This window comes from Phacochoerus africanus, chromosome 4 (assembly GCF_016906955.1).
Source record: "Phacochoerus africanus isolate WHEZ1 chromosome 4, ROS_Pafr_v1, whole genome shotgun sequence".
NCBI lineage: Eukaryota > Metazoa > Chordata > Mammalia > Artiodactyla > Suidae > Phacochoerus > Phacochoerus africanus.
In genome coordinates this window covers 12,139,863-12,159,705 of record NC_062547.1, presented here as the reverse complement: position 1 = coordinate 12,159,705, position 19,843 = coordinate 12,139,863, and the positions used below count along the sequence as shown (strand labels likewise).

The 19,843-nt window shown below is 42.2% G+C and overlaps 1 protein-coding gene across 1 annotated transcript; it reads left to right on the top strand.

The window, feature by feature from the left end:
• The first annotated feature begins 5,827 nt into the window (after positions 1-5,827).
• FAM111A (FAM111 trypsin like peptidase A) lies at positions 5,828-14,472 on the top strand. Its single transcript, XM_047775656.1, has 3 exons — positions 5,828-5,976; positions 8,828-8,911; positions 12,140-14,472. Exons 2-3 carry the CDS (start codon positions 8,894-8,896, stop codon positions 13,880-13,882), a joined length of 1,761 nt encoding a protein of 586 aa, XP_047631612.1. The 5' UTR covers positions 5,828-5,976; positions 8,828-8,893; the 3' UTR covers positions 13,883-14,472.
• The last annotated feature ends 5,371 nt before the right edge of the window (positions 14,473-19,843 follow it).

The window sequence follows — 19,843 nt, the reverse complement described above, 5'->3', positions numbered from 1 at the left end:
CACTCAGAAAAGAGACTGGAAAACATGAGAGTCACAATCCCAAAGCAATGATCAGATTCTGTTTTGCAGTAATTGCCAGTATGCCTGCTCCAGCAGGGAATTCAATCTATGATTAGTTCATGTTACAACTATTGGTGGGTGCTCTTTGGAGCTAGAACTGCCTTGACCATTGTCCCTCAAAGCCCCAGATTTTGTCTTTCAGATTTTGTTCTTGTCTGACTACTGTTTTCTGTGGCCATTTCTCTTTTTTAATGTTTAGTTTTATTAAGTTGGGATTTATGTGCAGTAAAATACATCCTTTTTGTTGAGTAAGTCTGAATTCTGATAAATCCGTATACTTGAGTAACCCAACCTAAAAGCTGAGCAGCATTTTTATAAAATGTGAAAATTTTTTATAAAATGTATAAAATTTAGTGATGCTGTCAGTGTATAACTTCCTCTGACTTCTCCTTAATTTGTTGTTAATTTTTGTTTGTTTTCCATCTGGATCATTCAAATCACATTCCAAAGAGTCTCCCCATTGTTTTTGGCTCTATGAGTCTCTTAAGTCCCTATTGATGTGTGAGCTTCCCTCCCTCTTCTGCTTAATTTTTTCCAGATATTTATTTATTGGTGAAAATGGGTGCAATTAGGAAGTAAAGGGTCAATATCTGAGTGAGGAGGGAAGCCCAAAGGGGTAGGCTCCATAGTTAGGGCTGCAATTCTGGAGGTGATGGCTGAGCATATGAGTAGCTAACCAGGTGTTTCAAAAGAGTCGTGAAGCTGAGAAGAGCAGGGGCAAAAGTTAGAGTTTAAGACCTATCAAGTGGTAGGGTTCTAGTAAACACACAGGACTTTTTTTTCTTTTTAAGGCCGCACCCAGGACATATGGAAGTTCCCAGGCTAGAGGTCAAATTGGAGCTGTAGCTTCCAACCTAGGCCACAGCCACAGCCACAGCAACATGGGATCCCCAACCCACTGAGTGAGGCCAGGGACTGAACCCGCATCCTTATGGGTAGTAGTTGCATGTGTTTCCACTGCACCAAAATGAGAACTCCCTAAATACACAGGATTTTGAAAGGGAACAAAATGTTGCACGTTAGGGGTAAGAACAGCACCCCTCTATTATCCCAGCCTTCACAGGGACACAAGTCAACTAAAAATCATTCTCAATCCCAACTAAGTTGAGATGACCTGACCGAGGTCAGGCCAGTGACTCCCCCACCCAGCCACCTCCCAGAATGAATGGTAAAGTCTCTCTGGAGAAAGTTATATCATCCTGAGTATCATTTTTTTTTCTACAAGATGATATTTGCTACAGAAAAATGAAAAGAAATCTTATAATTGAAAGGTCAAGAAATATGGGGGGGGGGGGGTGGCAGGACAAAGACAATTTGCCAATTACCAAGAAAATTTGCAGAGATCTGCAGTTAATGAGAAAAATGTGATCACAGTCTTCTATCCAATACTAATATGTGAGATATATATGAGATTATAATTATTTACAATCCAAGAGCCTAAAGGCTTTGCTTATGCAAAAGACAAGCCTTCTTTCTTGTGAGCCACACAGGAAGTCCAAGAAACAAGCCTTCGTTCTTGATTAGTGCCTGAGTAACAGGGAATTAGGGCCTTCTCTCAACCTTTAACTCATTCTTTCTCTACCAGACAATGTGGGTTGACATTTCCTGTTTTAGTGGGGGGGGGGGGAACAATTATGCAACAAAAGGATACCCTTAGACATTTTCATAAGGCTGTGGGCCTTCTTGTCAAACCCTGCTCCACCCAACACTCAAAGTTTTCATATCACTTGATCCTGATGCTCCAACTAAATTTCCACTGCAGATGATTCTTGGAAGTTCCAAATTAGGTGAATCAGATCCTCAGATTTATTTTTTAAAATAGTACGTACATGTAGGCTGCCTCTCTCAGTGTCCATTCTGAGGGCCTTGTCATATGCCACTGCTTGAGCTTGCCTGCCCATCAAGGTAAGGCAGATCACTGCCCCATCTCTCTGAACCAAAGATGGGTCCAACAGATGGGCCAGACAAACAGTGGTTCTCAGTGGTTACAGTAAAACACATTCTCCACTGATATTGTAGGTGTAGCTTATCATTGGAATGTACAGGAATCAAACACATAGACCCTGGGGGAGTCTTAGACACAGGTCAATGACAGCTGAGTAAGAACTACCCCATAAAGCATATTCGTGGGACCTCTATCCCAACAGAAAACTGCATTGGAACCATCCAAATCAGCTAAAGATGAGGCCCCAGGCTCGGGCTACCCCAGCACTCTCCATTCTGTCTTTGCTGCTTGATCCTCCTGGGCTTCATCCAACCTTGGAAAGGCCAGCCAGGAAGAAAAAAATCAGAGACTGGTTGACACCTTGCTGAAGCTATACAAGGCCCATCCATCCTCACTGGACACACTGGCTTCAGCCCTTTTTGTTTGTTTATTGTGAAGGTTAGTTACACAGATGGACAGCCACTCAAAACAAAATCTGGTTCAACTATGTCCTCTATTGCCAGCAAAGGAGTAGAGGGAGGGTAAAATACATTAATTGCAGAAAGTGCCTGCTATTGGCTTAGGTACTGCAGTGTGCTTTCAGCTATTGCTTTACTATAAAAAGACTAGGAAAGGGAGTTCCATGGTGGCCAAATGATTAAGGATCCAGTGATGTCACTGTTGTGGCCTGGGAACTTCTGGATGTCTGGAGCAGCCAAAAACAAAAACACAAACAAACAAAAAACAAACAAAAAAACAAAAAAGACTAGGAAGAAAAGCTAAGGTTTATGTTTTGTGGGCCACTTATTTTGTGTGTGGCAGCTTTAAGTTACTAGTTTTTAAAATCAGTAATTTTTTTTTTTTTTTGCTTTTTAGGGCCACACTGACAGCATATGAAAGTTCCCAGGCTAGGGGGCGAATCAGAGCTGCAGCTGCAATTGCAGCTGCCAGCCTACACCACCACTACAGCAACACAGGATCTGAGCCGCATCTGCACCCTACACCACAGCTCACAGCAATGCCGGATCCTGCATCCTCATGGAAACTAGTTGGATTCATTTCCACTGCACCGCAGTGGGAACTCCCCAAATCAGTACTTTTTAATGGAAACAATAAAGTTTAATGAGGGAGGAAAAAAAAAACCTTCCTAATGGTAGCATGTATTTATATACAAGAGAAATAATTTAAATATATTTAAGGAATTAGCCTACTCTTTCCTTTTCAGGGCCAGACAACTTGGCAGCTAGGTTAATAAAAGCAGACTACTTAACCATGAGCCAAGAATCCCCTTTACACTTTTACAATAATCCATGGTATCACTAGTGATGGAGAAAAAGGCATTTGAGACTTTCTTTACCCAGGGAAGGTGAGGCAGGTCATTATTAAAATGAAAAGGCAGTGAAGCAGTCCCCAAAAGTCCAAGCCAATCTCAGTTCTAGCACCTTCAGAACAAGAGATGGATCTTGGAAGAGCGAGCGAGAAAGACCTAGCAGATCTCCAACTTCCCAGCTCTCTGCTAATCTCTTCCACACCCAGCAAGGGAAAAGCAGCTTTCCAAAGGCTTCAAACTCTGCCCCAGAGACCTGAGGATTGGCGAAACCACCTCCATCTCCGGCTGCCACCTGGCCTGAGAAATGTCAGTCCCCACCCCAGCTCTGCTCGCCCTCCCAGTTCATCCTCTGGCGCCATTTGCAGGCAGCGCTGGGACTCCACCCGTGATGAAGAAACACTTTGCTGCTGGCACTCAGCCTGGGACTTTCCTGTTGAGGAGCAGTGGGCGTTATCTCATTTCTGTGATCTGTTGAGTCAGCAGTGCTGACACCTCCAGAGTATCTTAGAGGTAAGGGTAGGGCTATGGGATGTTGAGTAGAGCGGGGCAGGGAAGAGCTGAGGTGGTCTGGTGTCACAGACACGGATCTAACCACTGGAAAGGATTTTAGCCTCTAGAATTAGAATTTGCTAATTCTAGAGGCTAAAACCTAGGGCCCAGGTTCCCCCTCGGCCCCAATTCACAAAGGTGTCGTGATTATTTAAAAATTGTAAAAAGTGCATAGAACAGAGCCTGGCATAGAGAACATGCAATGATTGTTGATTAGCAACTGGCTCTAAAGTTGGTCTAACCTACATAAATTGTAGTGATAGGTAGATAGATAGATAGATAGATAGATGATAGATAGATAGATCTGTCTCCTAAGACAAAGGGAGCAAAAGCAAAGATGAACAAATGGGACTTAATTAAACTTCTTTTTTAATCTGATTTTTTTTTCTTTCTTTCTTTTTTTTTTTTTTTTTGGCCATCCCAGGGCATTTAGAAGTTCCCAGGCTGGGGATCAAACCTGTGCCACAGCAGTAACCAGAACCACTGCAGTGACAATGCAAGATACTTAACCTGCTGCACCACCAGGGGAACTCCCAGAGTGATTTTTAAAAGGTGCAGATTACCAGGCCTCACCTCGGACCTGTTGAACTATAGCATATTGAGTGGGCTCTGAGAATCTACATTTTTTGAAGACCGTCCCAAGTATTTCTTCTAGACAGTAAAGTTGGGAAATGGCTGGTCTGGGCCAATTTTTTTTTTTTTTTTTTTTTTTTTAGTGGCTGCACCTGCAGCATATAGAAGTTTCCAGGCTAGGGGTCAAATCAGAGCTGCAGCTGCTGGCCTATGCCACAGCCACAGCAACACCAGATCAGAGGTGCTACTATAACCTATGCCTCAGCTGGCAGTAACACCAGATCCTGAACTCACTGAGCAGGGCCAGGGATCAAATCAGCACCCTCATGCATACTAGTCAGATTCTTAACCTGCTGAGCCGCAAAGAGAACTCCTGGGCCAAATGTTTTGAATTACAAATGGAGGAACTGAAAAATGTACCTGTCTCTCTGTAGGGCTCCTGGGAACCTACTGAGACAGAATATTAACTCAGGTAGTCAGTGTAGGAACATGGGCTTTGATGCATTCTTAGACATGGCCACTTATTAACATTTGTGGCTTAAGGGCTCCAGGGAGTAATGTCTCCACAGGCCTTGTTTACTATAGGAAGTGTACCTGCGCCCTGATGAACATTAATCCCTAATCCCCTGTGACTCAGTTTACTGGAAGAAAAGGACAAAGAAACTATGAGACTTATAGGACATTTCCACACCTAAGAACCTATTGGACAAGGACTGATATGGGTAATTGAGCAAGGCCAGTGGGAGAAAAAACCCACATCTCTCTGGACCCCACCTTGGTACCCTCCCCACCTTTAAGAGATAAAAACCCCTTATAGGACAATAGAGAAAGGGGGGCTCTTCTCCCCGCTCCCAGCAGCCCTGGGAGCTGTTTGCTTTCCTTTCATAAAGACTTTGCTTGTTTGCTGCCTGTGTGTTCCTGGAGTTCATTCTTCAGCTGCAGTGAACAAGAACCCAGATTCTGGTATCATCTTTCCGATATCACTGTCAGTGTAAAGCTCTTGTGATTGTGCTTTGTGAAAATCTGCCTTACTAGCAATACTGAAGTGTGTCTCTCTCCTCGCCACCGTCATTGTACTTGTGTAAAGGAAAACTCATAGGGAAGAGAACAGACATAGGTTCTGATGGCTCTGTTTCTCAAGCTGGTCCTGGGGACCAGACATTCAAAAGGTTTTGTTTCAGCTTGGAGGGACCATCTGAAACAAACAGAGCATGGAATATGCCCCCTCCGGAGGCCCCCAACAGTCAGGTTCCCAATTCCCCAGTTGTCCAAAGAATTGTAGCCACCACAGCCAAAGATGCGAGGGTGGTAGGGTGTGGCGGCTTAGGAAGGAAGAAGCTGGGAGGAGTGAAAAAGAGAAATTCCCCTAAGGGCGAGCTGAGCTGTACTTCTCAGAAGTCAGGCAATCTTTTCAAGCCTTAGCTCCACCTTCCTCCTTTCCTGTTTAAAACAGGAGTGGGAGAGGCCAGTAATCTGCAGAGTTGAGAGACCTTTCGCCTAAATAAGAAGCCACTTGGGCTGGACGCTGGCAGCAGCCAAGGTCAGCTGTGACCTGGAGCAGGCAAGCAGTGGGCAGGCCGGTATGCGCCAGCCCTGGGGGCTGGGAAGGGAAGGGACTGGGGTTCCAGGCCTGGGCCAGACCGTGCCTTCCAACTGGGGGGGGGGGGGGGCTGAAGAAGCACAGGATTTTTATTTCTGTAGCTTCTTATTTTGTTGCATGCTGGGAGGGGTGGTCGACTTGGACATAGCCTAGGGTCAGAGGCGACCTGATCACTGCCCCTCCACCACTGGCCAGGCTAGGTTCTGGCCAGCAGAGGCCAGAGAAGAGGGAAAAGGGGGATGGGGAAGAGGGAGAAGAGGAGGAGAGAGGGAGGGATACGGAAAAAGGACTAGGAGAGAAGTGGGGGGGAGGAGGAGAGCAGGAGGGAGGGAGAGGGAGGGAGGGAGGAAGGGGAGAGAGAGGAGGGAGAGAATCCCTTATTTTACAAAGGGGAAGCAAGGCTCAGAGAGGCTGAAGAGTTTCCTGACTAGCTCATTTCCAGTAAATGATGAAGCCTGCTCCACTGTGCAATAGTGAAGTGAATAAGCATAGTCTTTTTTTTTTCTTCTGGATCTAGTCTTTATTTTTAAAGTATTACATTTTCTCATTATAATAATAATGAGAATATGATTATATTATATAATCATATGTCATGGATATATATGTAAAAACCGTCAAGAAGTGAATTTGAGAAATACGCAAAGTAAAATAATAATAATAATAATAATAAATATCCCTCCATTCAAAGGAAGCATAGTCTTTATGACTGCTTCTTGACAAGAAATGCAGGGGCTAGAACTTAAAACAACAACCAGAAGAAGCAACAGAGTAGGTGAACAATCTACGACTTTTCTGTTCTCTTCAAAAAATCAGTGCTTTTTCTAGAATAGAAGAGACTCAAGATGATAATTAAAAACAACTTATGTACTTGGATCTTGGTCTAAATAAATCAGTATTGGGATGATATAGGGAAAAAGTCCAACATTTTTAGAGGTGAAAGTGATAATCAGGGTTACAATGTCATGATGTCCCTGTGAAATAATGGCATGAAATAAAAAGAGGATGTAAATAAGTTTGCAAAAAATGAGTGCATTACCGTATATGATAAGTACATGGAGGCTCATTATACTATTTTCTTTTTTTTTTTTCTATTTGAAAATCTTCATAATCAAAAGTCATCAAAAATAGGCTCTCTGGGGCTTTGTGACCTTGAGTACATCATGTAATTTATCTGGGTGTTCAAAGTCTTTTTCAGTGAAACGGGACTAATAATACCTGTCTCACAGGGTTATAAGAATTACATGAGGTGGTTTATGAAAAGCAATTAGTAACCAGGCCTATTCCTTCATATGTGCAGTTTATTCATTCATTAAATGTATCTTTGTAAATATATTTTTGCAGCGGGGCTTGCCCTGTGCCAGGCTTTGTGTTAGATGTTGGGATTCTGAAGACAGATGGCTACTACCCTCCATGGTTTTCCTTCTAGTGGTGTTTACCTTACCACTATTAAAGATTTCACTGTTTTATGTGCATTGTTCATTCTCTTCTGGGGAGACATCAGAGGGAAGATAGATAGGGAAGTAGCTTTTCAAACAAAAAACTCAAGTTGCAGCTAAAGTTTCTCGCTGTCTTCCCAGGTGGACTTTCGTTTTATTTTGTCTTCCTGGCATTACCCCATTTTTTTCTCCATCTGTTTCCCTATTATTATGCCCTCTTCTCATCTTCATCGTCAGTGGAGGCCAGACTATAACATCAGTGTAGCTAGGACACACTTTTGAAAACTGCAACTGAAAATCCACCCACAGAGTATTTTTACCTTCATTTGAATTCCATGTATGCCTTGCGCAGGTCACCTGTTTTCTCTGAGTTATTCTTTCCCCATCTGCAAAATGCAGATATAATAACTATGTGGTAAGTGTAGGCATTGGCAATCCAAGATAACTTTTGTAAAGTATTTGGTATACTGCTCTATAAAAAGGAGCTTTTATTGTTTGGGGCATTATAATTAGTGGATAAGCTGGCTACTGGGGAAAGTTAGGCTAGAGCTGAGCAGGAAAGATGGGCTAAGGGTTCCCGTTAATGTTATCCTTTGTACAAGGAATGATAGCTATAAAGATAACTGCTATAACGTGACACTTTTTCTTTCTTTTTTTTTTTTTTGTCTTTTTGCCATTTCTTGGGCTGCTCCCTTGGCATATGGAGGTTCCCAGGCTAGGGGTCGAATTGGAGCTGTAGCACTGGCCTATGCCAGAGCCACAGCAACGCGGGATCCGAGCCGCGTCTGCAACCTACACCACAGCTCACGGCAACGCCGGATCCTTAACCCGCTGAGCAAGGGCAGGGGCCGAACCCGCAACCTCATGGTTCTTAGTCGGATTCGTTAACCACTGCGCCACGACGGGAACTCCTGCTTATCCATTCTAAATGTAATAGTTTGCATCTCCCAACCCCAAACTCCCATTCCATCCAACTCCCTCTCCCCTCCCCTTTGACAACCCTAAGTCTGTTTTCAGTGTCTGTGAGTCTGTTTCTGTTTTGTAGCTAGGTTAAAAAATATTATATTATCTTTTTTTTTTTTTTTGCTTTTTAGGGCTGTACCCGAGGCATATGGAGGTTCCCAGGCTAGGGGTCTAATTGGAGCTACAGCTGCTGGCCAATACCACAGCCACAGCAAAGCCAGATCTGAGCCATATCTTCAAACTACATCACAGCTCACAGCAGTGCCAGACCCTTAACCCACTAAGCAAGGCCAGGGATCGAACCCACAACCTCATGGTTCCTAGTCAGATTCGTTAAGCACTGAGCCACGACGGGAACTCCAGCGTGACCCTTTTTGAAATTTGTGCTTCAGCTGGATTGTCTGTTCATCTTCAAGCCATCATGAGTGCTAAGGAGCCCAGGTCACAGATGAACTCAGATGAAAAGAATAATACAGGTGACCGTTACTTTTCTAAGATAAGGTTTGTAAATACTATTTATGGCATCTACCAATATTAGACTTTGCCATCCTTGGCACTGGACTTCACGGTTCTTCTTGCCAAGAAATGACCTCATTGTATGTAGGGAATAGTAAATAAAGTCTGTCTCATCCATGTTATGATTTTTATTTTAGTAGCATGGTGGTAGGAGTTTTAATAAAAACCTTGGCGATAACTATCAAAAGACTTTAATAAAGAGCTATTGTAACACTTCCTGAATAAGAACAAAAAATCAAATGTAACATATTTCATCTGGAATAAAAACAAAATCAGTGCTCTTTCGTAGCATGCCAATATATACCTTCCCACACATGGCTGGTCTATTCAATGGCAATAATAACCTACCTTTGCATAGTGGTTTATTTATAATTTATAAAATTGTAATTGTAAGATTATAAATTTTAATTTATAAAACAATGTTTTAAATGTTTATTCTTACCATAATCTTGTTAGGCAGGCAGGGAGAATTTTACCATCCTCAGTTGGTTTCTGAGGAGAGAGAAGTGAATTGTCGTGTATGGTACAAGTGGAATGAAGACTTAGACTTAAGTTTCCTGACATGACATCAGGGCTCTATTATCATATCAAACCACCATCTCCTTTACTGAGTCTAAAACGCTTAAAAAAAAAGAGAAAGAGGAGTTCCTGTCGTGGCACAGGGTTAACGAATCCAACTAGGAACCATGAGGCTGCGGGTTTGGTCCCTGCCCCTGCTCAGTGGGTTAACGATCCGGCGTTGCCGTGAGCTGTGGTGTAGGTTGCAGACGCGGCTCGGATCCCGCGTTGCTGTGGCTCTGGCGTAGGCCGGTGGCTGCAGCTCAGATTCGACCCCTAGCCTGGGAACCTCCATATGCCGCGGGAGCGGCCCAAGAAATAGCAACAACAACAACAACAACAAAAGACAAAAAAAAAAAAAAAATCGAGAGAGAAAGAGAGAATTCTGGCTGCTTGTGGGCTGGAACTAACATTGCCCCTCACTCTGTATACTCCATTCACCTGGCTTAGTTCTAGGTCTGACTTTCTTCTTCCTCCTCCTCGATTGATATGGTCCACCCCTTTCTGTTTTACTTTCTTGTACTTAATTAATCAACAAGTAGACCAAGAAATAGTAAGCATTCGAGAATGCAACTTTAGGAGTCCCCTGGTGGCTCAGGGTGTTAAGGATCCAGGGTTGTCTCTGCTATGGCTTGGGTTACTGCTGTAGTGTGGGTTCCATCCCTGGCCTGGGAACTTCCACGTGCCGTGGGTGTGGTCAAAAAAAAAAAAAAAAGGAAAAGAAAAGAGACTTTAACTTTTCTTTTATACTTGTTCTAACTGGAACAGCCAAATATCTAGAAAAGCCAAGATCTGGTTTCCTCTGTCATACTCCATGACCGAGCGAGCTGATAAATGTGTACTCCCCCCATCCCCTTTTGAAAGAAAGTGTCTAAATCTGCCTAAAAATCTTCTGCCTAATCAGACATCCATTACGGCGCTCTGATAGGGTATACAACAAGCATATTTCTGACAGCAGTAAGGGATCCTTTTTGAGAGAATGAGTGTATGCCCAGAGTATATTTATACCACCTTTTGTTCCTTTTTTGGCTTTTTGGTTTTGTTGTTGTTTTTTCTGCTGCACACTCAGCTTTGGGAAGTTCCCGGGCCGGGCATCACATCTGATCCGCATCTGCACACCCACACAGCAATGCCAGATCCTCAACCCACTGTCCCAGGCCAGGGATGGAACAGGCAATACCACAGAGACAAGCCGGATCATTAACCCACTGTACCACAGTGGAAACGTGTTCTGATTTTTTGGGATCCAAAATATTAGTACCATTACTAAAGAAGGAAAATAAAAGTTTACCTATTAATGTGCCAGTGTGCTTGGTGTTGTCACACATGACGCTACACTTAATCTTTACAGCAATCCTGGCATTGTTAGTCCCATTAGAGCAAATGGCATTGCTGGCACGGGAACCCATGTCTCCTGACACCCATGCCATGATGATAGAACTTGGGAAAAGAGTATCTTTTACACATAGGAATTGGATGCTCTTAAAATTTTTTTTTTTCTCTTTCTTTTCTTTAGGCCACAGGTAAGGCCTATGAAAGTTCCCAGGCTAGGGGTCGAATCAGAGCTACGGCTGCTGGCCTGCGCCACAGCCACAGCAATGCAGGATCCAAGCCGCATCTGCCACCTATATACAGCTCATGGCAATGCCTGATCCTTAACCCACTGATTGAGGCCAGGGATTGAATCTGCATCCTCATGGATACTAGTCAGTTTCATTTCTGCAGAGCCCCAGTGGGAACTCCAGAAGCTCTGAAATTTTTTATTGAATTTCTGGCTTTGGATTACTCCTTCTCATGTAATTCCTCACCCCTGACCAGCCTCTGGTTTTTAAAATAATGCCCTATAAAAATAGGAATCATGGGCATGAAACTTACAAAAAAGAGGATAAATTGAAATGGAAAAAATACTGGAGTTCTGATACCAGAGTTCATTTATTGGTTGTTATGTGACCCTAGGATGGGCACCTACGGGAAAAAGTTTCTGTGTCTCAGTTTTTCTATGGAAAAGACAGAGAGGCCACATTTGTTCCTCCTCATTTCGTAGGATTTAGGGATTAATAGCTACAATAGAGGAAATAATTAGTGTTCCTTGCCTAATAGATGCTGGGCGAATCAAGGTTTTTATTATTAGGAATAACTATATTATTATGTCCAAATGATTTTTTTCAACATTTAATGCCTGATAGTAAACCATGGTTACTTATTCTTGTGGAGTTTGGTGCTTTAAGAACAGATTTTTGGTGCAGTCCATCACTTTGCTTGAAAAAAATAAATATTTTAGAGCTGAAAATAGTAAGCAAGACTTGAAGTAACACTGTAACAGAGCTAACAGAAGAACCTGTGTTTCTAATGCAACTGGAAAAAAGTTGTTTATTTCCTTATATTTCTCAGGGGGGAAAAAAAAAAAGATGCACCAGCATGGCAGTATTAAAAGCTTATCTGATTGATGAAATAAGAAACTCAGCTTATATTTTGGATCCCAGCTCGAATTCTGATTTAATTATATTTCCTGGCCTTTTTGAGATTGGTTCTGAGTTTCCTAGATAAATTTTGTGAAAGGCATGCTAAAAAGAGAAACAAGAAACTAAGGTTGCATTCATAGTTTTAAAGTATTTAATGTTTATGTTTAGGTCAATGAAAACCAACAGAATAATTGCAGTACTTCTCAAATGAAGATGGACTCAAGAAATATTTCAGAGCGTATACCTAGCACCCAGGCTGAAGGACCCAAAGACCAAACTGTGTCCCAGAACAAGGTAATTTATGTTCATTTTGCTGTAAACGATAGAACACACAAAAATAGGCTATACGAGGTCAGTTCTAAAGATGGTGAGACCTTGTGTATGGCACTCAAGAAACTCAAGGCTGTCACAGACGAGATAAAAACTCATTCAGGCCGAGAAATGCTGGTATGTGGCACAAAAGGGATTGAAGGATACTTAAACCTTAGCATGCCCATCAGGTGTTTTCCCAAAAGCTGCCATGTGAAAATTGACTTTGCTAAAAGTCAAAGTCAGCAGACAGAAGAGAATCAGGAAGAAGATCAAGAAGAGAAACAGGAAGAGAAGTGTGTTGTTGGCCAGCATAACAACGCATCTACTGACTGTGTCAAATTTTATATTCATGCAGTTGGGAAGACTAAAAGAAAGATTGTCAAATGTGGGAGGCTTCGCAAAGAAGGGACCCGCCTCTGTGTCTATGCTTTTAAAGGAAAAAGCATTAAGAGTGCTCTGTGTGAGGATGGCAGATTTCTTTCCATCCTGAAGAATGATAATTGGAAACTCATTGAAGAACTGAACGTAGTTTTAGAAAGCTCACGATTGGTTGATGACTTAGATGGCAAGTCCTTTCAGGTTGAGTTTGACAGACAAGTGGGCACTGGGGCAGATGCCACTCGGAATTCTGAGTCACAGAAAATAAACCCCCGTGTGTTGAAAGAAACAATTGCAGACCAGTACCCTAGTTTGAAAAAAGAACGTGATAAAATTAGAGAAAGCTTTAAGAAATCTATGGAAAGAGGAAAGGGGAAAAAATTGCATAAAACAGACTTTGGGAACCTGACGAAAAACTCTACTTTGGTTAGAGTACACAGACTTCTTTGTCATCGCAGTGAGTCGGTTGGGTACCTCTCATGGGACAACAGAGGAGAAAAGGGTTCAGCCACTTGCTTTGTCTTTAGAGAGTTGTACATTTTCACTTGTCTGCATGTAATAAATGAAATTGTGAGAGAAGAAATAGACAAAACTAAATGGAAAGACATAATTAGTCAATATGTAAGGGTGACATTTGTTTATGAAAAGGCTGGAGAAGAAAAACAGAAGTCCTTTTGCATTGAACCTTGGTTTGAGATATTTGATGCAAATCTTGATTATGTTGTTCTGAAACTGAAGACAAATGGACAACAGGTACCTGTGGGATTATATAATGAAATAGCGCAAAGTGATCCTGAACCACCTAAGGGGTTGGTGTACATGATTGGCCATCCTGACGGAGAGGCAAAAACTACGGATGCTTGTGCCGTGATCTCTCATGGTCGACAAGAAGAGGATCAGGAACAACCTCCGGCTGGAGAAGCAGAGGGTCGTGGTTATGGCATGCGGTATATCCATATGCACACTCAGAAAAGTTTCCAGAAGATAGTTCCCAACCCTGAGGGAGTTACCAGTAACACCCCTTTTTATGTTGGGTCTTCGGGCTCCCCAGTGTTTGATTCGGAGGTTTCATTGGTGGCCATGCTCACTGCTGGCTTTTCTTATGAGTACCAGAAGGGGACTTCCAGCATCATTGAATTTGGCTCTACCCTGAAATCTATCCTCTCTCATATTAAACAAAATCATGGAAGGTGGTATGAAACACTATCTGTAAATCCATAGGAAGTAGAAATTGTGAGTATTTAGAATGGAGAAGAGAGAGAATTCAGTCTATTTACCAGCTTTAAAGGTATTGCCCATGGAATTATTATTCCATGGGCAATGATGATAGCTTTCTAAATTCCAAAATGGTCAATCTCATAAATAATTATAATAATTAATATTATGGACCACTTCCTATGTTCCGAGTATTTTTCTAAGCACAGGAAGAAACTAGTTTTAACAACTCTATGAGGTGAGTTAGTATCCCTGTTTTAATGTCAAGCAATGTAAAGAAAGATAAGATTAATAATCAGTTTTATGACAATAAGATTAATGTAACCATCGTTGGGTTTTCTTCCTTATCTCCCCCAAATTCAGTTACTTAAGCATGATCCAAGACCTGTTCAACTCATTATCTACAATGTCTGGTACATGGAAAGTAAGTGCTTAGAAAATGTGTGGGTTCATCAATAGCAAAACTTAGAGCTAGACTTAATCTTAACCAAGTATCTAAATGCTCAGTTAGAAATTATCTCAAATAGGAGTTCCCGTCGTGGCGCAGTGGTTAACGAATCCGACTAGGAACCATGAGGTTGCAGGTTCGATCCCTGCCCTTGCTCAGTGGGTTAATGATCTGGCATTGCCGTGAGCTGTGGTGTAGGTTGCAGACACAGCTCGGATCCTGAGTTGCTGTGGCTCTGGCATAGGCTGGCAGCTACAGCTCCGATTAGACCCCTAGCCTGGGAACCTCCGTATGCCGTGGGAGCGGCCCAAGAAATGGCAAAAAGACAAAAAAAAAAGAAAAAAAAGAAATTATCTCAAATAAAATTCTTTAGAATTTCCAAAATCCTCCTATTACTAAAACTGTTGGTATATGTGCGTCCCCAAATTCAGAGCTAAAGTAGTATTTATCAGGTTTCGATACTATAAAGTTACTCTTTTCCCCATCCTTTCTACAGGGTACTCTTTGCAGTAATTCATTTTGCATAACCCATGGGTAAGGAGTGGGGAGTTATGCTCCCCTTCCTTATAAGAATACTCTTGGAGTACTTACATAATTTATTTTGGAATCATTCTACATGGAGACATTCTAGCACACATAGAAGTCTTTACTAAATATACCCAACAAGACTTAAATGATATCTGACAAAGCCTGTCTTTGCTGCACATGGAAATGTCTCTGATGAGAAAAGCTCCAAAATGGGATGGCTTTGGACATTACTGCTGCCCTACAAGGAAGTATCTTTGCTGTTTAACCAAGCAGACTGTTGTGTTTTCATACCTGATGGGTCTACGAATGGGTCATCCTTATTAAATCACAGGAGGACACAAGTGAATATCCTGAATGATCCCACCCTCAGCCTAGGGGACTTAATCAATGATTCAGCTCATGGTGCTCTTGGTGGAGAAAATTGTTACCTGTCTGGGGAATCATCTTAATCTGTGTGTTCTCTTGCACATGCCTATATTGTTGCTGTGATATCTGCCTCCGGTACAGCCAGAGAGCCATCCGACGAGCCCCCTCAAAACTGGTGACATCTCTTGTTGACCACTCAGGGCATATTGCGGAAGAGGAGGGCGTGTGAGATTGTAAGAGCTAGTCACAAGGGGTGCAGTGTTGGAGGAGGTCATCAAGAGGACGGACCACCCACTGACCCTTGAGTTGGACCCTTCTGTCCTTGGAATGTACACATTACCTACTGTTCCCATGGTGAGAGCTGTTCCTTCACTTTAAAATGCCATGCAATACCTTGAAAATCCTTTATCTTTAAAATACTATAGGATATCACTTATTTGTGGAAGCTGAATAATAATACAAATGAATCTATGTACATGATAGACTCACAGACATAGAAAACAAACTGTGGTTACTAAAGGGGAAAGGGAGGAAGGGAGGGACAAATTGGGAGATTAACAGATACAAATCGCTATACATAAAACATAAGCAACAAGGATTTACTAGCTAGCACAGGGAATTATATTCACTGTCTTGTATGAACCTATAATGGAAAATTATCTGAAAAAAAGAGCTGAACAACTTTGCCGTACACCTGAAACTAACGGTTTGTAAATCAACTATATTTCAATTAAAAAATAGATTCTGGTGGGAGGGTGGAGAGATCTGTCTTGTGATCCCTCCAGACATGTGTGTAAATTCCCACGCTTATTAAACCCACCACTTTGGAGTGACCGGCGTCTTTCTTCAGTCTCCCCCCCCGCCCTTCGGGGACAGGGGGCAGTTTTCAATATATAACAGCCTCTGCCTCAACCGCTTTAGAAGGACTAGATGTTTGCTACCCTACCCTCCTGTCTCCTACTCACTCATAATTTGGGATGGAGGGCAGCCCTGCCAAACCTGGCATATTGCTCCTCACCCCAGCTTCTAGGATCTGTTAGTGATTCTGTTAGTGATCTGTTAGTGAATCTGTTAGTGATTCATATGGCTATATTGAAACTAATGCCTTTGATCCCAAAAATACCAGGGGCTTCACTTCCCTTCCCCGCAGTGGGAGCTTGGATGCTGAGGAGGCTACCTGCTGACCCTGTATGGCTGGTTTGTGCCCCTCATTCAACAGGTCATCACATGCCTCTTCTCGATTCTACCAGCTCCAGCTTCCCAACACACTTAGAAATACACGATTAAATTTCCTCTGTGCGTTTTCATGGTTAGCTAGCTCATTACCTTTTATCACTGAGTAATAGCCCATTGTATGGATATACCACCTTTGTTTACTTATTTGCCATTTGAAAGATATCTTTGAGGAAGTTCCGAGTGGCTCAGTGGTAAGAGCCCAACTAGTATCCATGAGGATGTGGGTTCGATCCCTGGCTTTGCTCAGTGGGTTAAGGAACTGCCATGGCTGTAAGCTGTGATATAAGTAGCAGAGGTGGCTCGGATCCTGCATTGCTTTGGCTATGGCATACAGTGCAGATCCAGCTTCGATTTGACCCCTAGCCTGGGATCTTCCATATGCTGCAGGTGTGGCCCTAGAAAGCAACCAACCAACCAAACAAACAAACAAACAAAAAAAAAAAAGGAAGGAAGGATTTGTGACTTCACAGATTTCAATATCACATTTAAGGTTACGAGGGGTCAACTGTGTGGGAGGGTAGAAGGGATAAACTAGGAGGGTAGGATTGTCACATATACACTACTATACCTGGAATAGATAATTAACGAGTTACTGTATGGCACAGGGAGGGCTGCTCAATGGTCTGTAATAACATATGGGAAAAAAGTGTGGATATATGTATATGCATAGCTGATTCACTTTGCTGCAATCCTAAAGCTAATACAACATTACAAATCAACTATACTTCAATAAAATTTTTTTAAAAAGATACCTTGTTGCTTCCTGTTTGGGGTGATCATCTAAAGCTGCTCTAAGCATTTGTGTACCAATTTGTACACAAATGGACATCACTTTTCAACTCAATGGTGAAATTCCTAGGAGTGATGATTGGACTGTATGGTAATATGTTTTTGGGTTATTTTCCCCCCCTAACTTTACTCTGATCTTTTTTAAAATTTTTTATTTTATGGCCACTCGCATGGCATGTGGAAGTTCCCAGGCCAGGGATTGAATCCAAGCCACAGCTGCAATTTACCCTGCAGCTGCAGCAATACCATGTCCTTTACCCACTGCACTGGGCTGGGGATCAGACCCTTACCTCTGCCGTAACTTGAGGCTCTGAAGTTGGATTCTTAACCCACTGCGCCATGACGGGAACTCCTATTGCGATATTATTGATATGTAACATATATTATTTTAAGGCGTACAGTGTGATGATTTGATACTTTATACATTGCAAAATGATTACCATAATAAAATGAGTTAATATTCATATCCTCTCACATAATTATTGTTTCCTTTTGTGGTGAAAATACTTAAGATCTACTCTTTTGGAGTTCCAAGTATGGCTCCGTGGAAAGCAACTCGACCAGTATCCATGAGGATGTGGGTTCAATCCCTGGCCCTGCTCAGTGGGTTAAGGATCCAGCATTGCTGAGAGCTGTGGTGTAGGTTGCAGACGTGGCTCTGATCTGATGTTGCTGTGGCTGTGTTGTAGGCCAGCAGCTGCTGCTCTGATTCCACTCCTAGCCTGCAAACTTCCATATGCCGCAGCTGTGGCCCTGAAAAATTTAAAGAAAAACAGTTTTTAAAAATCTATTTTTTTAACAATTTTCAAGAGTATAATATATTGTTGATTATAGTCACCAAGGTATACATTAGATCCCCAGAACTTACTCATTTTATAGCTGAGTTTGTACTCTTTGACCAATATTTCACCATTTCCCCTACCCCACAGGCCCTGGTAACCCCCGTTCTATGAGTTAGGCTAGTAAGATGTTTAACTTTGTAAGAATCTGCCAAACTCTCTTCCAAGGTGGCTGTAACCATTTCACATTCCCACCAACAATAAATGGAAGTTCATATTGCTTCACATCTTCACCAGCATTTGGTATTGTCAGTTTTTTTTTGTTTTGTTTTTTTTAAAATTTTAGACATAGTAATACTGTCAAAAGGCCTGGTATATTTCAGGGGGTTCAGAAAATTGGGGCTGTCTTGGGTGATCTAGCATATGTATATATAATTATACTATCAGCCTGGATTCTGTCAGGAGAATAAAGCCACTACAAATATACAAGAATAAAGGACTTACCTAGGACTTAGGGCTTAGATGAGAATGGAAAGAGCAGGGGAAGAGAAGATCTGTAAAACTGCAGCCGGAGGATGTTGGCCTAAAGTATTGGAAGGGGGAAGAGAAGCTGCTGATTGATGTGGAAACATCTGAGAGGGTGCCTGTCTTGTTACCATAGTGAAGTGGTAACTTACAGACAGGTTGCAAAGTTGCTGCATCAGATGCAACCTACAAACAAGAGCTGCTGGAGATATTACACCGTCCTGACTGCCACAGTCTTCCAAAAAAGAACAACTCCCTGGTCTTCCAAATTTCTTAGGAGTTTTTCAATTGACGAATGCTAACGCAGAACACAGGGATTCTGGGAAAAATTGTTCTCAGCTTTATAAGGAGGTGGTGGTGCTACTAAATTGACAATAGGTAGCCAGCCTGCATACATGCATGTGTGAGAACACACACACCACATGCACATATATGCATACATTATCATTTAGCAAGGTTGTAACATAGTGCTTACTATAAAGTGTATGTTACAACTTTGCTAATTGCAAGTCAGCTGTGCATTCACTATGCCTGGCAAATAAATTATGCTATACATAAATCCTATCACCATCCAACTGAAATATTCTGCCATGTTTAATATCGGATGCCATCATAGAGAAAGAACAAGTTAAAAATCAGGCTAGGATTTCCCATTGTGGCTCAGTGGTTAACGAACCTGACTAGTATCCATGAGGAGGCCGGTTCAATCTCTGGCCTTTCTCAGTGGGTTGAGGATCCGCTATTGCAATGAACTGCGGTGAAGGTTGCAGACCATGCTCGGATCCCACGTCGCTGTGGCTCTGGCATAAGCCAGCAGTTACAGCTCTGATTCGACCCCTAGCGAAGGAACCTCCATATGCTGCGGGTGAGGCCCTAAAAAAAAGACAAAAGACAAAAAGAAATCAGGCTAAATTTGGACACAGGTAGGAAAAAAAGAGGTTTTTTTCCTGTTCCCTTTTGATTTTTGTGCAGCCCAGCTCTTTTCTGTCATTGCTTATTTTCCACATGAAAATTCCAGGTGAGCTCACAACAGCTTTAAACATGGACTTTCATTTCTCTTTTCTCCTTCCATTTGGCTTCTTTTCCAAAACATTTATTTCCTCATTTTCTCCCTTCCCCTCTTTCACATTGACACACAATCTCCTTTTCTGTCACATGCCTTCCCCATGAAAACCCTTTTAAAACAGCCAGAAAGAATTTTGAATTAATCTGAAAACTGGGCTGTCCAATATGCCTTGGGAAAATTACTTAAAATCTCCGGGCCTTGACTTCTAATTAATTCTAAGAAATTATATT